General features: G+C 42.1%; 1 protein-coding gene across 4 annotated transcripts in view; it reads left to right on the top strand.

Moving 5' to 3' along the window:
• The window catches only part of MTR (5-methyltetrahydrofolate-homocysteine methyltransferase), a 1497716-nt gene that overhangs the window by 1047430 nt on the left and 430239 nt on the right, over window positions 1–20047 (top strand). For all 4 annotated transcript variants that reach the window (XM_073627630.1, XM_073627629.1, XM_073627631.1 and 1 more), the window contains 2 exons: window positions 8275–8395; window positions 9889–9970. In XM_073627630.1, coding sequence (XP_073483731.1) covers window positions 8275–8395; window positions 9889–9970 — 203 coding nt within the window. The remainder of the gene's footprint in view (window positions 1–8274; window positions 8396–9888; window positions 9971–20047) is intronic.

Consider the following 20047-nt stretch of genomic DNA (forward strand, 5'->3'; position numbering starts at 1 on the left):
ATCTAAAAATTCTGGATAAAGTCGGCCCAGTTTGTAATCGCATCGCTGCAACAAGGGGAATTTCTAACATCCACAGATATCAAAGATGCAAATGTTCATATATTGCAATTTTTTCCCTGCATCAGAAGTTTCTAATAATTGTGGTGGACAAGCAGCATTTTCAGTCTTTGGTTCTTTCTTTTGGCCTGTCTAGGGCCTCATAGGTGTACACCAAGTTGCTTGCCCAAATCCTCACAATGTTTTGCCCTCAGGCAATTCACATTATGGGATATCTGAACAACCTTCTGTTGTTCGGTCAATCTGCCTCAGCCCTGGCTGCAAACATGTGGTAGACGACACATATTCTTCAGAGCTTCAGGTGAATTATCAACCTGCACAGTTCTGCATTGTATCCAACCAACCACTTGGAGTACATTGACCCATTCACTCCAAAAAGCTTCCTGCGGTCCGAGTGTGCATGAGGGTACTCATCTTGGCCTCATTTGAGGTGATGGTTTGTCCAGTTCCACTCCCGGCTCTATAGCACAATGTACTGACTGCATGGGACAAGCCTCCTCAGTTCCTGGACATGCCTATGCACCTCTGTTCCAAGACATCTCTTGGCGGCTGACCAGCCCAGTGCTAGAGTCATAGATCTAATTCCTTTTGTTAATCTGGACGGGTCTTATGATGGATGCTAGCCTGGGAGATGTCCTGGTGATAGAAACGGGACATGGTTGTCAATGACATTCAGACTTTCTGTCAACATGCTTGTACTGGGGGCTGGTTGCATTTTCCTGCTGTTGGATTATCCAGCTTCAGGAGTAACTGATGATTTAGTTGGACAATCCTACAGCCATGACTTACATAAACCATCAGGGTGGCAACAGAAGATGTGTGGCCTTTTAAGAAGCAGACCTAATTATGGCTTGGGCCAAAATACAGGTCCCAGGGTTGACAAATGGCAGGCAGACTTTGTCAGTCATCCTAGATGCGGTGGTATGGTCACTTCACCTTGAGGTGTTCAGCATATTTATTACTGCTTAGGGACAATGGACGTAGATCTGTTTATCATCCTGATTGAACAAATAAGTTCACAGGTTTGTGGCCAGGATTAAGGATCTAAAGGTTTTCATAGTGGACATACCGGTGACCCCGTAGGATCAGTTCCAGTTAATATTTGCCTTCCCTCTGCTACAGGGCCTCTCTTGACGGCTTTGCAAGATTGAGGTAGAGGGCATTCCAGTGATCTTTGTGGCACCAAATTGGCCCAGAACAATGTGGTACTCCGACATCCTCTGACTGCTGGGAGACTTTCTGTGGGCACTCGCAGACCCATACAACCTGCTGTCTCAAGGACCAGTCTATCATCCTGCTCTACAGCTGCTGGCCTTAACGGCTTGGCTGTTGAAACCCAAATCCTGAAAGATTAGGGTCTCTCAGACTCAGTTATTAGGTTTCTTAAAGCTATGTAATCAAACTATTGCAAGGTCCATCACAGCACTTGGAAGGCAGGGTGTGAGGCACAGATGTTTCATTTTAGATCAGGGATCTCCAAACTACGGCCCTCCAGCTGTTGCGGAACTACACATCCCATGAGGCATTGTAAAACTCTGACATTTACAGACATGACTAGGCATGATGGGCATTGTAGTTTCTGAACAACTGGAGGGCCATAGTTTGGAGAGCTCTGTTCTAGATGATGCTCCATGGGACATATCTTGTTCTTTCTCCAATCTGGGCTAGAACAGTATTTGGTCTTTGGTCCTGAGCACCCTGAAAGGTCAAGTCTTTCAGAGAACACTGGCCACTCCTTCCCCTGTAAATGCCTAAGGGGTGATTCACCCCCCCCCCTTGTTTATTCACCTGTGTCACCTTGGGATCTTAGTTTGGTCCTGTTGGTCCTACAAAAGCCTCCCTTTGAGCCCCATTGAGTGTTTTTATTCTCATGACTATCATGTCAGTGAGACTGGTTTCAGAACTGGGGGCTTTATCTTGTAAGGAATCATTCATTGTTCTTTATAAAGACGAGGTTGTTTTGAATCCTCAAGTCTCTCTACATTATTTAGATGTTGTACATGCAGTGCAAGTTTATCTCTCGGTCACTGTTTCTATATGATTGTCGGATTCTCTTGTTTGTTCTGCCTGTCTCGCAATGGCTGCCCAGCTTCTTATCCCACCATTTCTGGGAGGATAGGCAGGTTATCACTAAGGCTTATGCCTTTGAAGTATATATTTCCCTCTTTCCTGCTTAAAACTGAGTATATACAGGCAGAAAATTGGCCAATTAAACAGAAATCAGCCAGCTTTTGGTCAATGCATATCGCCAACTGTTCAATAGAAGCCAGTCTGACCACCGGCTTCTGTTGAATAGTCCTACTGGAAAACCAGCATTTGATCAGCTCTTTCAACCAGTGGCTGCAGCACTGATCTGTGTATTTGGGGTTAGTCCCCGGAGTGATCCCTGCATCACCATCATGTCATTTTCATATTTATTTATTTTTTTCCATTCAACCCCTGCTTCTAGGTTCACTGGATATGTTCAGTCAGTACCTCTTTTGGGCTTTTCCACACCAGGTATCTTTTTTCTCAGATTTGCAAGGCTGCCACCTGGTCTTCTGTTAACACATTTGTGAAACTTTACCAGGTGGATATGGCGGCTTCAGCTTTAAGGTGTTTGAAAGCGCTTTTTTGGTTAGGAACTGGTTTTCCTTGTTTTGGACTTGTTTCCATTGTGTTCTGTGCTGCCCATCACCAGTTATAGTGCTTTTGAACATCCTACGGTGAAGATTTAAATGAGTCTCCTACTGCATGATTAAGAAATAAGGATTTATTCTTGTTAAAATGTATGTATAAGGATTTTTTACTTACCTGTAAATTCCTTTTCTTGTAGGACAGTACAATTTACAGGCCATCCTCCCTCATCTCTCATTGTTACACTGCATTGCTTGCTACAAAACTGAGGGCACAGGAGTGCAAAAGTAAGTGCACTCCCTTGACACAAGAGAAATCTGACCAAAAACGGTTTTGCCCATACTTCTCATTAAAGATGCCTGTGTTCTGTACTGTACTCCAAGAAAAGGATTTTTACAGGCAAATAAAAAATCCTTCTTTAGTACACACAATTTAATACTATTTTTTTTTTTAAATAAAATATAAAAGATGGGGTTGTGTCAAATAAATATCAAACCTGACAAGCCTTAAAATTGCATTTTCTCTTGAAATGGTAAAGAACTACAGCATCCAAGATTGGCTATAGATGATGCATTAAAAGCCAGGTTCATGTTTCAGATTAACCATGAATAATGGCCTTAGAATTATTGTTCTCACTCAGGCGTTCAGAATTGGTCCTCTACTGCAGCCATTCAAGCATGGATGATGCTTGATTAGCTACTTGGCCAACCACAGTAACCAGGGAATGATAGCTCTGAACCAGGAAGTGACAAAATTGTTTCAAGGTTCCTTCATCGCAGAGATGATCTACAGTTGCCCAGATCACTTTTACTGAAAACCTGTGAGTCGGCTGAAAAAAACAGTACCAAGCTCACGACTGCAGCTGCAGCTTACCTTCTTGAAATCAAGACAATGTATAAATGGCCCATGGAGAGCAAGTGGTTAAATACACTACATACATATTGTAAGTCATTGCATGCCCCATTTTAAGAGGATTTAGTGTACTACTTGGTACTTTATTTATTTTTTTACCTTGAATTCTGAGATATTAGCACTACAGCATTCTAAATAAAGTCAAGAGGAGAGAGAAACAGGCACAAGTGCCACCATTTTGCAGTATTAAAATCACTTGATTAAAGTATTGTATGTTACACTCACAGGCAAAAGTGACCAGATTTGCAGCATTGTGACTCAGCGCCCGGTCATGAGAGAAGCCGACAGGCAACAACCAAAGAGATGGTATAAGGTGCTGGGTGCCGCTGTATAGAAGCTAGGATTCATCCATAAAATCGGAAAGGGGCCACAATGACAGGGCACCTTCTCCTCTGCCTTGTGCTGATGTCACTCAAGGACCATGCACAGTCAATGATGTTTTCCAGCTCTACATTTGGGGCTGTTATTCTAATTGCATAGTTGATACAAGTATACTGCTACTCATCTAGCCATTCAGGGGCTGCTTTGTGGAGCGCTGTGGTCCCAGTGGATTTCCACTGAGCTAATTTTTGTGACAAAACATTCTAAATAAAGCCACTTTTTATATTTGTAAAACTATTTTACATGTATTCACCAGGAGTCCATCTCCTCTGTATATGGCCTAATGCAATCGATAGATAAACCTGAGGTCAACTGCAAATATTGTATTTATTATTCACTAAGCTCCCTGCTTGTACCATGATGTTTCAGACTTACTGTTCAAGTGCTCATGGAACAGGCACTGGTAACTCAAAATTTAAACACTTTCAGTATTGGTACCTAGCACCTGTTTGACTTCACCTTAAAACATAGCTTTGTGATATCAAAATTATGCTGGGCTGGGGCGTGGCCGGGATGTCATACGGACCGGTGTGCACTGTGCTGGAGTATGTCTTTTCTCCTATTAATCCTACCTTGGTTTCCACACTCCTTCCAGCGACTTACCAGGTGCTCTAGCTTCCCACTGAGCTGCCTCCTCTTTCTGTGGTTCTCCATGGCATCGGGAAAGTCCCGCTCCACGAGATTTCAGACCGGCATTGCCCGCCCTTCCTCCTCGGCAGCCATCTTGCCCACAAGGTCTCCTGCTGCTACCATGTCCACCAGCACACAGACCACTCCCGATGCCTCCACAGAGCCTTCTCCCTCCACCTCTGACATCCTAGCAGCCATCACCTCCTGCAAAGAATCGGTGACAGCTAAAATTGATATTCAGTCTGATTTGACGTGACTTGGACAAGTTCCGATCCAGGGTCACTGAGGTGGAGGGTTGGGTCTCTGAGCTGGAAGAAATAGTGCACACAGACTCCAGGGATCTTCCTGCTCTCCTACTAATCCAGGTAAAAGCCTTGCAGGAGAAAGCCATAGACACTGAAAATAGGTTGAGGAGAAACAACATCTGCATAAGGGGTCTCCCTGAGAGGGCTGAAAGTTCTAGGCCAGCAGAGTTTGCGGAGCAGATGCTTACCAAGCTATTAGATCTCAATAACATGCCTCCTACCTTTTGTGATTGAAAGGGCCCACAGGGTCCCCCCCACACCACCGATTCCAGGGGCACCAGCACGTCTATTTCTGCTTCGCTTATTAAATTACCGCGACAGGGATCGCTTCTTGGCTGTAGCCTTCGCTAAAGGAGAGCTTCTCCTTTAACAACACCACACTGCTATTCTTCCCAAATTACTCCCCGGAGGTCCAGCAACGCCACAGGTCCTATACAGAGATCCGCAAGCGTCTTTGCGAGAAATGAATCAAATACAATCTCCTATTCCCCAGCAAACTCTGCATGGTAGATGGTGTTTGTTTCTTTGATACCGCCACGGCAGCTTTTGAATGACTGGATTCTCGCTAACCTCGGATCGTCGCCAAGTTTGCCTCTGGATCACAATGTTTTCACCAGCAAGTATACCAGCTTTGTTTGACCCACTACCTTTTTTATAATGACACCTATTTTACTTCTGGTTACCTTTTTGAAGTTGTTATAACGAACCCCACGGAGCCTCCTGCCTTGGGGCTCCAGCACTGTGTTTGTGCTTGTTGCTGCTTAACTTCCACCTGTCCACACAGTATAACGATTGCTATCTGATATATCTGGGACTCTGCTGTGTCATCTACTCCTCCACGTCCCACAATACTCCATACTAATATAGCTCTGAGCTATTACTAGTTCTATTTTGGTTTGGTTTTGGGAGAGGTTTTGGCGCAGGCAGGGGTTGTGCATGGCACACTATACTGTTTGTTTTTTTCTGCAATTTTTTTATCTTCCATACACTTTGCTGCTTATGCGATGACTCTATATTCCTTCATGTCTTTAACGTGTTCTATCTATGACATAATTCAGCTTAGAGGGGCTCAAGGTCCTGTCATGGAATGTTCAGGCGCTAAACTCCAAATTTAAACGGGCTGTACTATTCCAATACTTAAAATTGCATACCGCCATTCACTGCTATTGCAGGAAACGCATCTTATAGACAGCAAACTTTTGGCTCTAAAAAAGCTGTGGGTTCAGAGAGCGTACCATGCCACTTACTCAACATTTGCCAGGGGTGTTTCCATTTTGATTAACAGATCTCTCTTGTGTGTTGACTCAACACATGGGCAAATATGTAATTGTGATATTTACGTTCTGGGGTCACCGCTATGTGATTGTAGATGTTTATGTTCCACTGCCGTTTTCCCCTACAGTATTGCAGGTGGTTTTGGAAAAGATTGCCCCCTACTGCCCTGCCAAATTTTTGATAATGGGTGACTTTAATGCCATCACCAGATCTGGACAGACCTGTGCGCCCCAAACAATCTTCTGAAGAACTTGGGGGTATGGGCACAAGCTGCAGGCCTCACGGAGGCCTGGAGATGGAAGTACCCTTCAGCTCGCTCATACTCCTGTTTTTCCGCCTCTCACAAAACCTCATCCTGTATTGACCTTGCATTTGTCAACTCTGCATTGCTACTAGATGTTTTAGATGCCTCCTATTTGCCTAGTGGCCTGTCAAACCACAGCTCCCTTGAGTTTCTTATCTGTGCCCCATCCAGTCCTCACTGGGTTTCTCATCCCGATCTGGCAGACAATGTGGCAACTAGACTAGCAGAATACAGGGGTATCAATGGGGAGTCCTCTGCTCATCCTGTTACATGGGATGCCTTTAAGGCCTATACCAGAGGGCAGTATATATCCTCTATTACCGCAGTCAAATCTGACCATGACTCTGCCACTCGCTCCCTAAAAGCCTCGGTATCAGATCACACCTCAACTTACAACTCTGACCCTAGTGACACAAAAGTTATCCATTTGCAGGCTTCCCAATGGGAACTCCATTTGCACATGGCTGAACTTGCACAACTCTCTCAACACCACACCAAACAAACGTTCTTTGAACAGGGAGACAAAAATGGCCATCTGTTAGCCCTACTAGCCCATCATGATTCCCCAATTACTACCATCCCTGAGATCACCCTCCCTAGTGCGGATTCTGTCTCCACACAGGAGGATATCCTGGAGGCCTTCTGCAACTACTACCAATCCCTCCACACTCCCAGATGACTTCTGTCCACAATCCATCACCTCCATTTTAGATCAAGTGACACTGGGATGGCTTGGAGTTGGGTTTGATAAAGCACATTCTAGCGTATGAAATGCATCAACCTTTCTTCCTCCCCTGTCAATATGCCTATTGTGCCTGTTTTTATTGATGATTTTTTCAATAAATATTTTTTGTATTGCATTGTATGGGTGTGCAGTCATCCAATCCCTATTTTCTCTACATTTGTGTCTGCAGCAGTGACCGGGCGTGCATCCCGCACTACAGGCTTTATTCCAGACACCACTACATTGCCAGTTCACCTGGAGCAGCAGGAATTGCTTTCATTGCTACTCTTCCTTAATGATGCTGGCCTCCCACTGCAGAAAGCTCTACAAATCTTGAACCTATACTCTACCTTCACTGGGCTCAGCGTTAACTGGACTAGGTGTTTGCAGTTCCCCATAGACCCCCATTTTCATATTGTACCCTTGTTTGGACAAATGTATTATTATTTATTTTATTTTTATAATTATTTATTTTATTATAATTTTATGATTTTGTGTTTCAAACTTTATCATACCCAGGATGTCTATTAGACTCTTGTTTGGACAGATTTAAGTGAGTTATTCCTAAGAATTGCAGGCCTGCAATATAAAACAATACATTTCCATGCAAAACAATGTACCGCTTTGACATTCAAAAATACTGACATAATCAGACCGCCAGGGAGGTTAAAGGGTGAAAAACATTTACTGTATCAAAATTACTCAATTATGAAAATGCTTCACCAAAACACAAAAATGTATATTAAAAAAAAGTGTTCACCTAATAAAGGTCCGAATGTCTTATGTATGAATATGTGTATCATAAGCTTCCAGCGTGGAAACTGCACCACATCAGGATATACAATGTAACTCAAGCTATAAATCAAGCTGGACAAGAAGATACACATATGCCTCCGGGCCCATAAATTGATTCGCTAGCCCTGTGTCCTCAGACCGCTCAATAAAGTACACTTATACAACACCATACAACACAATATAAATAATCAGTTGCCTTTTTTTGCAAAAAAATCTCTGAATAAACCACTGACATTGATGTGATAAACTAAAATTCATTTGATTTTTTGTTGTAGATGTAATTGGTCTGTCCGGTCTAATCACGCCTTCCCTTGATGAAATGATCTTTGTTGCCAAAGAGATGGAAAGATTGTCAGTAAAGATTCCGTTACTGATTGGTGGCGCTACCACATCAAAGTATGTCAATTCAGATTGAAATCCTTAGGTTACTAAGCTTTGTTAATTTGTAAGCCCCGTTCAAATGTAGTTCTCTTAAGGGTTTTTTTTTTTTTTTTTTTTTTTTTAATATATATATAGATATATAATATATATCTATATATTAAAGTGGTTGTAAAGGCAGAAGGTTTTTTTTTTTCTTAACGCATTCTATGCATTAAAGTGGATGTAAACCCTCACATTTACCCAGTGATGTGAACAGCCTCAAATGATACACAGAGATTAAACAAATCTGCCTACATAAGTTTTACATGTATATATGCTGTCTTCAGCTTTATATAATGTTTAGAATGTTCAGATCGTGTTAGAGATTTTCACTTCCTATTCAGCACTGGAAGTGAACTGGGAGTGAAGTCTGGGTATACAGCTGAGACAGCTGATTGGAGGAAAGGCACACACCCCCACTCCACATAGGCAGAGACTTTGGAGCTGTCCTGTGACATGGCAAGCTCTCTGCTAATTTATTTATAGCAACCTCCCTCAACACAAATTTCAGGCTGGTTTTATGACATGTCGGAGAACTTGTCAGAAGTTATCATGCTGATAACAAGAGTGGAGCAGGAGAAAGCCACGGGACTCAGGGCTTTGGAGAGAGTAGAAAACACTGCAGATGTATGTGCCCGGCTCAAATTTCATGAATCGGTTTTACATCCACTTTCAGATAAAAAGCCTTCTGTGTGTAGCAGCCTCCCATAATACTTACCTGAGGTTCATCTTGATCGAGTGATGTTGCATGAGAGTCTTGGCTGTCCGGGACTCCCTTCCTCATTGGCTGAGACAGCAGTGTGGCGCCATTGGCTCCCGCTGCTGTCATTTAAAGTCAGCGAGCCAATGAGGAGTGAAAGGAGGTGGGGCCGGGCTGCGACTCTGTCTGAATGGACACAGGGAGCTGCGTTTTGGCTTGAGTGCCCCCATAGCAAGCTGCTTGCTGCAGGATCATTGAACAGGAGGGAGGGGCCAGGAGCGCCGAAGAGAGACCCGAGAAAAGGAGGATCTGGGCTGCTCTGTGCAAGATCACTGCACAGAGCAGGTAAGTATACACATGTTTGTTATTCTTAATAAAAAAAATTAAGACTTTAGTATCACTTTAAGTTTGTTGGGATGAGGAATAGACTGACCATGGACAAATTCTTGCCATGACACTGCATTTAAGAGAGAGAAGGGGCAGCATATAAATACTGACACATCTTGTGGAAGGTATATGCGAGTTGAATACATGCTGTAACTGCATTCTGCAAATGTGTTTTTTTTTTTTTTAATTATATTCAGCATTGGTCATGTCAGTAGAAGTTGCACAAAACAAATGCAATGTAAGTACATACATGTACTTGGAATCACTACTAGAGTGCTAGTTATTTGTATGCTAGTAAATGAGTGTTCAGTACCCTGCTTGATAATTATGCATTTGAAATTTTTGATAATTGTCAAAATATTATTTTTATTTTATTTTGTAGGACCCACACTGCTGTTAAGATAGCCCCATGTTACAGTGCACCAGTAATCCATGTCTTGGATGCTTCCAAAAGTGTTGTAGTAGTAAGTTATAATCATTTTACAATATCTAAGGTGCAGAACAGTTATAGTAAGTTGAATAAATGTAAAGCCAAACTCCAGGCACATGTGAAAACACCTATTATGCAGCTATGTGTACCTCAGTCATAACATGCATTATGTAACTAGTAAACTAGTAAAAATGAATCACAGCCAATCAGATTTGCTACTTGCATATATACCAACAAGGAACATGGTGACTTAAAATTGAGAAGAGGGCTTAGCTCATTAGTCTGGTGCTGCTCCTCCATTGCCCAGTTACAATTAGGATAGGTAAAGTACCTGTATTGAATGGAATGTACAGAGGATTTGTAAATATTTTCTATATTTATTAAGGACCCTAACTCCAAGCTCACCAGGGTAAAGTGCAAGCGGACTATATCGGTAGAAGTAGAAAAGGATATACAGCAAAAGTAGAAAATATATATAAAACAAAATTTATACAACAATCAAAAAATAATAATAATACAAACTATGTTAAAATATGCACAGATGACATGGAATTTTGACTAGTTTCGCTGGGAACCGCTTCATCAAGAAATGATGTGTCTGCGAAGAAAATATAATACAATAGGATATACACATTTTAGAGAAAGGGGAAGCATATGGGAGGTAATGCTAAGGTATAAGAAAGGGGGAAGGGTAAAAGAAAGTTTGTAAACAAATATGAGGGGCTGCTTACCCATGTTAAGGTGCATAACGTGTTCAGGCCAAACCCGGTAAAGTCTCCCGCGGCGACTGGGGAGGGCACGTATGAGGCTGCAAAGAGACAAACGTCTAAATAGGTAGTAAAGGGGTATATATAAATATAACATATACGTTGTATGTCTATGGTCCAGAAGGTGAGAATTAATAAGTGAAACACCAATAGAAATAAAATGGAAAAGACCAGGGGAGGATGAAGTAGAGTCCATTACCAGAGGCCAAACTGGGGAAGGAAAGGGTAGTATAAACAAGAAAAAGGGAGAGTGTGAAAAAGTGATGGTGATAGAACAGAAAAAAGTGAGAAAGCCAACTGTGACTGAGTGGTAACAGTAAAGGTATATTGATAAATACCGATACTGAATAGATAAGAAGCCAAGAAATGTGGGGATAAGGGGAAAGTGCAAAGGGTTAATTGTGTGCAGACCAAAAGCGGAGATACTAATAAAAAAGTGCACAAAGTGAATGATGGGATCCAGGACAGACAAGGGACCAGGGTACATATAAGTGAAGAAAATAAGAACTAAGACCAATATATACCTGTGCCAGGTAATGTAAATGAAAGGGGGGACACCGGATATGAAGTTCTGTTAATTGACTAGCAGGTGGATAGTAATCCGGGGAGGCCAATAAGTATATACTTGAATACAGGTTATATGCCTGTAGGTGCCAGATGTCAGCAACCCAGATCCAAAGTCTATAAAGTACTAAAGGTAGATAGGAAATGGGTACAGCGCTGCTCCGATGATGTTGAAAAGATATTTACACCATAAGCAGCTAACACACCTCTAAGACAAAGAAGTAAAAAATCGGCAAATATAAAAATAGTGTAGCGCTAAGTGTCAGAGTAGGGAATTTTAAAGAGAAGCCATCTTACAATGGCCAATAAAATAAACCAAAACAAAAAATGCTTCAAAAAATCCAATAAAAAGTGACTCAATGAAAAAATAAATTAATAAATATAGCAAAGTGACATGTAATACATATTGGCAAATACACCAGTGAGAGGTAAAAATGAAACCAGAGTATAAATGTATATATAAATAATAAATCAACTGTGAATAGAGTCCATATATATTCAAAAAATATGTATAATCCTGATGAGAGTCAAAAACCACCACCAACAGTCTCTGAGGATTAGCTGATGAAGACAACACCGGAGTGTCACTGGTGGGTAAGGACGGTAAATACCCCAAATCGATTGTGACGTCTAAGTGTGTATCAAAACCATCACCATAGCATCTGAAGAGGCTTACCGGAAGCAAGGGACTTGAACAGACATATGTCTTACAAGTCAAAAAGGCTTGTTTAGCCACCAAGGCTAGCAGGATAGGACATCAGATATCCGCAGCTTCGAATGGGGAAGGAGGGGGATCTGCCAACAGCTTCACCCGTCCGGACGTATCAGCAGGTCAACCAGATGTTTTCAGTTGAAACCATGAGAGAAGGAAGACTCACATGGCATGATATCGTTTAAAAAGCATGCATTTATTCAAAGCAATAAAAAAGAACACTCACATGGTATGAGGAAATAGACAGCTTAAATAATATCGAACGCGGTGATCATAGAGGGTCCACCCTCTATGATCACCGCGTTCGATATTATTTAAGCTGTCTATTTCCTCATACCATGTGAGTGTTCTTTTTTATTGCTTTGAATAAATGCATGCTTTTTAAACGATATCATGCCATGTGAGTCTTCCTTCTCTCATGGTTTCAACTGAAAACATCTGGTTGACCTGCTGATACGTCCGGACGGGTGAAGCTGTTGGCAGATCCCCCTCCTTCCCCATTCGAAGCTGCGGATATCTGATGTCCTATCCTGCTAGCCTTGGTGGCTAAACAAGCCTTTTTGACTTGTAAGACATATGTCTGTTCAAGTCCCTTGCTTCCGGTAAGCCTCTTCAGATGCTATGGTGATGGTTTTGATACACACTTAGACGTCACAATCGATTTGGGGTATTTACCGTCCTTACCCACCAGTGACACTCCGGTGTTGTCTTCATCAGCTAATCCTCAGAGACTGTTGGTGGTGGTTTTTGACTCTCATCAGGATTATACATATTTTTTGAATATATATGGACTCTATTCACAGTTGATTTATTATTTATATATACATTTATACTCTGGTTTCATTTTTACCTCTCACTGGTGTATTTGCCAATATGTATTACATGTCACTTTGCTATATTTATTAATTTATTTTTTCATTGAGTCACTTTTTATTGGATTTTTTGAAGCATTTTTTGTTTTGGTTTATTTTATTGGCCATTGTAAGATGGCTTCTCTTTAAAATTCCCTACTCTGACACTTAGCGCTACACTATTTTTATATTTGCCAAAGTCTATAAAGTAAAATAGATATAATAGGTATGGTGGCCGTACTGTCCCAGCCACACTCAAAGTTAGATGGGGCGGTGGGCAAGTTGTACAGGGATATAGTGAAAAAAACTTACTTTGGGTGGACCTGATCCAAGAACCATCCGGGTTACACGCTGGCCTGTGAAGACTGCGGAGCAAAGCCGCAGTATATGTGTCCTCCAACCCCATGACGTCACGACAACGCCAATCTCGGCGTGGGGCAGCATCACGGGGTCAAGGGTCCAGCAGGAAGTGCGTGCGATATGTGATAGCACTCGCGCCTGCGCACAACACCTCAAAGGGCCGGGAAGATGCCATGCCCGCACAACTGGCGCGAGCAACTAAACACCGCCCGGCGGGCCATAGCGATGCAAGGGATTCCCACGCACACATGCGCAGTGGCCAGATTGGGTCAGAATGGGACCCGATGTGAGGCATGTACAAGTGGCGAGTAGGGCCCCCCAAGGGAAGGGGGGGAGGGAAAAAGAAAGGGGGAGGGGGAATGTTTGGGGGGGGGGGTTTACCCATCTAGCCACCAGGGAGCCTACCAGTCGCTGAAAATAGACAGAAGCCAGGGGGCCACAAACTTCTGAGAGCACTCCAATGAAGAGGGATAGGAGCCCAATATATGGAACATAGGATTGTATGGCATAAATACACAACTGTACATAATACGGTAAAGACAAAGAAAACACAAAATAAATGTGAACATGTCAAAAAGACAAAGTCACAGAAAAGTATATATAATAATAACATATACAATCAATGCAATAAATAAGAGGATAATACCTCAATTGAAGGCCTATAGGTAAAGTAAACATGAATGCAAATTCTATAAAAATCCCTTATGGAATACAGGGCAGGATACATAAATAAGCAAAAATAAGGTAGAAAACAGCCGGTGATCATGGGTTAAGAAAAGGTTTAAAGGAATTAACTTCCAAAGCAAGAAATCCAACAGCTTTGGGGTTGTATTTGTGGTACAAGCCTATATGGCGCCCAACAGTAGTAAGTTTGCCGTCGGTAGAATAATATACGTGATCACCGATTCTCTGTCTAATCTCCCTAATTGTCTTACCCACATAAAACGCTTTACAGATACAAAGCATAGGATAAACAATCCCAGTAGTGCCACACTGGGCAGACATATGTGGGGTAAACTGGCCACAAGGAGAGGTGCTGAAAAATTGAAGGGGGTGCCCTTTTTGTCCCTGGATACTTTTTTGTTCTTCTATAAGGCTTCCCAATGGTGAAATGTTTTATGTGGGTAAGACAATTAGGCAGCTTAGACAGAGAATTGGTGATCACTTACTACTGTTGGGCGCCATATAGGCTTGTACCACAAATACAACCCCAAAGCTGTTGGATTTCTTGCTTTGGAAGTGGTACCCCCCGATGTTAGAGGGGGTGACCGCGACAAAACTTTATTACAAAGAGAAGCCCTTTGGATAGAAAGGCTTAATCCCACCGGGCTTGAATGAAGTTAATTCCTTTAAACCTTTTCTTAACCCATGATCACCGACTCTGTCCTCTGTCATCTCCCTCCTTGTCATTTGGCGGCGCTGTTTTCTACCTTGTTTTTGCTTATTTGTGTATCCTGCCCTGTATTCCATAAGGGATTTTTGTAGAATTTGCATTCATATTTACTTTACCTACAGGCCTTCGATTGAGGCATTATCCTCTTATTTATTGCATTGATTGTATATGTTATTATATATACTTTTCTGTGACTTTGCTTTTTGATAAATGTTCACATTTATTTTGTGTTTTCTTTGTCTTTACCATATTATGTACAGTTGTTTATTTATGCCATATAATCCTATGTTCCATATATTGGGCTCCTATCCCTCTTCATTGGGGTGCTCTCAGAAGTTTGTGCCCCCCCCCCCCCCCCCCCGGCTTTTGTCTATTTGCGGCAACTGGTAGGCTCCCTGGTGGATAGATGGGTAAAAACCCTCCAAACATCCCCCTTCCCTTTTCTTTTTCCCTCCCCCCTTTCTTCCCCCTCCCCCCCTTCCCTTGGAGAGCGCTACTCGCCACTTGTACATGCCTAGCATCAGGTCCCATTCGGACCCAATCTGGTCACTGTGCATGCACGCGCAGGATTTCCTTGCACGCTCGCACCGATATGGCCTGCTGGGCGGTGTTTAGTTGCTTGCGGCAGTTGCACGGGCACTGCATCTTCCCGACCCCTTGAGGTGTTGTGCGCAGGCGGGTGCGCAATCACATATCGCGTGGGCTTCCTGCGGGACCCTTGATCCTGTGAAGCTGCCCCATACCGAGATCGGCGTCGTCGTGATGTCATGGGGTTGGAGGACACATATACTGCGGCTTTGTTCCGCAGTCTTCACAGGCCAGCATGGAACCCGGACGGTTCTTGGATCAGGTCCACCCAAAGTAAGTTTTTTTCACTAAATCCCTGTACAACTCGCCCACCGCCCCAACTAACTTTAAGTGTGGCTGGGACAGTATGGCCACCATACCTATTATATCTATTTTACTTTATAGACTTTGGATCTGGGTTGCTGACATCTGGCACCTACAGGCACATAGCCTGTATTCAAGTATATACTTATTGGCCTCCCCGGATTACTATCCACCTGCTGGTCAATTAACAGAACTCTATATCCGGTGTCCCCCCTTTCATTTACATTACCTGGCACAGGTATATATTGGTCTTGGTTCTTATTTTCTTCACTTATATGTACCCTGGTCCCTTGTCTGTCCTGGGTCCCATCATTCACTTTCTGCACTTTTGTATTAGTATCTCCACTTTTGGTCTGCACACAATTAACCCTTTGCACTTTCCCCTTATCCCCACATTTCCTGGCTTCTTATCTATTCCGTATCGGTATTTATCAATATACCTTTACTGTTACCACTCAGTCACAGTTGGCTTTCTCTGGATGACTTTTTTCTGTTCTATCACCATCACTTTTTCACACTCTCCCTTTTTCTTGTTTATACTACCCTTTCCTTCCCCAGTTTGGCCTCTGGTAATGGACTCTACTTCATCCTCCCCTGGTCTTTTCCATTTCATTTCTATTGGTGTTTCACTTACTTATTCTCACCTTCTGGACCATAGACCTACAACGTATATGTTATATTTATATGTACCCCTTTACTACCTATTTAGACGTTTGTCTCTTTGCAGCCTCATACGTGCCCTCCCCAGTCGCTGCGGGAGACTTTACCGGGTTTGGCCTGAACACGTTATGCACCTTAACATGGGTAAGCAGCCCCTCATGTTTGTTTACAAACTTTCTTTTACACTTCCCCCTTTCTTATACCGTGGCATTACCTCCCATATGCTTCCCCTTTCTCTAAAATGTGTATATCTTATTGTATTGTATTTTTCTTCGCAGACACATCATTTCCTGATGAAGCGGGTTCCCAGCAAAACTAGTCGAAATTCCATGTCATCTGTGTATATTTTAACATAGTTTGTATTATTATTTTTTGATTGTTGTATAAATAAATTTTTGTTTTATATATATTTTCTACTTTTGCTGTATATCCTTTTCTACTTGTACCGAGATAGTCCGCTTGCACTTTACCCTGGTGAGTTTGGAGTTGGGTCCTTGCTCCCAAAATTTCTGTCTCAACTAAACTCGGATGATGGTACATTTTTATTTAAACCTACTTTGATATGTGAGGCCAGCAAATTCTTTTATACTATATTTATTAAGGTTTAATATTAAGTAAGTTATATATAAACTGTTGGATGTGTGCTTGATTTTAATGTCTTTAACCCTACAACACCTGGCAAAAATTATGGAATCACCAGTCCCTGAGGATGTTCCTTCAGTTGTTTGTTGTTGTAGAAAAAAAGCAGATCACAGACATGGCCAAAAACTAAAGGCATTTCAAATGGCAACTTTCTGGCTTTAAGAAACACTAAAAGAAATCAAGAAAAATAATTGTGTTGGCCGGTAACAGATTTATAGAACAAGCACAGGGAATAAATTATGGAATCACTCAATTCTGAGGAAAAAATTATGGAATCACCCTGTAAATTTTCATTACAAACACTAACACCTGCATCAGATTAAATCTGCTTGTTGTATGTAGGTAAAGAGGGTAAATCATCACGCAGTGTTGCACAAGATGTTGGTTGTTCACATTCGGCTGTGTCTAAAACATGGACCAAATACAAACAACATGGGAAGGTGGTTAAAGGCAAGCATACTGGTAGACCAAAGAAGACATCAAAGTGTCAAGACAGAAAACTTAAAGCAATATGCCTTGAAAACATAAAATGTACAACAAAACAAATGAGGAGCAAATGGGAGGAAACTGGAGTCAACATCTGTGACCGAACTGTAACAAAACGGCCTATAAAGGAAATGGGATTTACATACAGAAAAGCTAAAAGAAAGCCATCTCTAACACCTAAACACAAAAAAACAAGGTTACAATGGGCTAAGGAAAGGCAATCGCGGACTGTGGATGATTGGATGAAAGTCATATTCAGTGATGAATCTCGAATCTGCATTGGGCAAGGTGATGATGCTGGAACTTTTGTTTGGTGCTGTTCCAATGAGATTTATGCAGACGACTGTCTGAAGAAAGCATGCAAATTTCCACAGTCTATTATGATATGGGGCTGCATGTCAGGTAAAGGCACTGGGGAGATGGTTGTCATTAAATCTTCAATAAACGCACAGGTTTACATTGAAATTTTGGACACTTTTCTTATCCCATCTATTGAAAGGATGTTTGGGGATGATGAAATCATTTATCAAGATGATAATGCATCTTGCCATAGAGCAAAAACTGTGAAAAAATTCCTTGAAGAAAGACACATAAGGTCAATGTCATGGCCTGCAAACAGTCCGGATCTCAATCCAATGGAAAATCTGTGGTGGAAGTTAAAGAAAATGGTCCATGACAAGGCTCCAACCTGCAAAGATGATTTGGCAACAGCAATCAGAGAAGGCTGGAGCCAGATTGATGAAGAGTACTGTTTATCACTCATTAAGTCAATGCCTCAGAGACTGCAAGCAGTTATAAAAGCCAGAGGTGGTGCAACAAAGTACTAGTGATGTGTTGGAGTGTTATTTTGTTTTGATTTTCATGATTCCATAATTTTTTCCTCAGAGTTGAGTGATTCCATAATTTATTCCCTGTGCTTGTTCTATAAATCTAAGTGTTACTGGCCACCACAATAATTTTTCTTGATTTCTTTTAGTGTTTTTTAAAGCCAGAAAGTTGCCATTTGAAATGCCTTTAGTTTTTGGCCATGTCTGTGATCTGCTTTTTTTCTACAACAATAAACAACTGAAGGAACATCCTCGGGGACTGGTGATTCCATAATTTTTGCCAGGGGTTGTAGCAGTTAAAGCTTTAGGCCCATTTCATTGTGCCATTTCCCTACAGAGGTTGCTAAAAGCTTGTTTACTTCAGTAGATCAAGGCACATTTTACAAATAGGAGTGAATATTGTAGAAAAATTGCAAAATCCTGGTAGTTCCAGTCCTTGAAGACCTTTTCCGTGGAGGAGAGGGTATGCCCTTTAAAAACAGGGAGTCTCCACCTGATGAGCTCTATTTCGAGAAGAGCCAGTACCCTAGTGGGGTGAGTCCAGGCTCACAGCTTATACACCCCCTCCCCCCAATCCCATTATGGTGAGAGGCCCTGCACACAAATTGCAGCAGGACATCAAGGGCAGCAGGATTAACTTATGTCAGGAGTAATGTGTCACATGGAGGCTGGGGCATTTTCAAATAGGTTGTCATGGCCATGGCCTAGTGTGTGCCACTTTTAACAGATGTTACAGTCTTAAGTATATTCTAAGCACAGAGAACAAGAAAATAAGGTACGGCATGTACAGTCATGCCTCTCTAACAGGTTTCCAGCCTGTTCACCTTTCACCGGGATGCCATCTTGAGCACATTGCTCTTCTACAAACAAGCACACTGCAGCTCAGGTAGCTAGCCTGCTCCGGATTGTGATCTGGGTCTCCACATCAGCCTTCATTAGGTTACATAGTTATATACTTAATCTGGGTAAAACAAAAAAAAAAAAACAAGCCCAATGCAGTTCATCCCACAGAACACACACACAGAAATCAAAAACCTCCATATACACAGTCCTATACCCACAGTTGATTCAGAGAGAGGCAAAAAAAAACAATAAAGCATGCTCCAATTTACTCCAGCGTGGAAAAAAATTCCTGATCTGCCAAGAGGCAATTGGATATTCTCTGGATCAACTGTACCTATAAATATTTAGTATCCAGGTATATTTTGTGCATTTAGGAAGAAATCCGGGCCTTTTTAAAAAACAATCTACTGAGCTGACCAGAACCAGCTCTTGAGGGAGTCTATTCCACATTTTCACAGCTCTTACCGTGAAGAAGCCTTTTCATATTTGGAGATGAAATCTCCTTTCCACCAGATGTAAAGCATGCCTCATTGTCCTCTGTGACGACCTTAAAGTGATTACATCTATAACAAGTTAACTATATGGACCACTTATGTATTGATAAGATAGAACAAGTCCAGAGACGGGTAACAAAAATGGTAAAAGGTCTGGGGGATAAAACATATTGAGAGGAAATTTAATATGTACAGTCTGGAGGAAAGAAGGAAGACATGATTGAAACATTTTTAAATACCGTATTTATCTGCGTATAACATGCACCCCAAGTTTAGGAGGGAATTTTAAGGAAAAAAACTTTTAGGAGGGAAGTTTAAGGAAAAAACTTACATTTAAATGCCCATCAATGCAGCCTTATCAGTGTCCATCTGCAGCCTTGCCCAGTGTCTTTGCAGCCTTGCCCAGTGCCTTTGCAGCCTTGCCCAGTGCCTCTGCAGCCACTTATTATTTAAGATTGGCGCCGATCTCTGCTGACTGTGAGCGGAGAGAAGCGAGCGCCGCCGAGATACACAAAGCCAAGTGTACTCGGCTAGTTTTGGCTCCTCTCGCAGTCCCACCCATCTCCACTGATTGCGAGAGGAGAGGAACGAGCGGCGCTGACAAACACATAGCCGAGTGTA

The sequence above is a fragment of the Aquarana catesbeiana genome, linkage group LG04 (genome assembly GCF_042186555.1).
Source record: "Aquarana catesbeiana isolate 2022-GZ linkage group LG04, ASM4218655v1, whole genome shotgun sequence".
In the NCBI taxonomy this organism is placed as follows: Eukaryota; Metazoa; Chordata; class Amphibia; order Anura; family Ranidae; genus Aquarana; species Aquarana catesbeiana.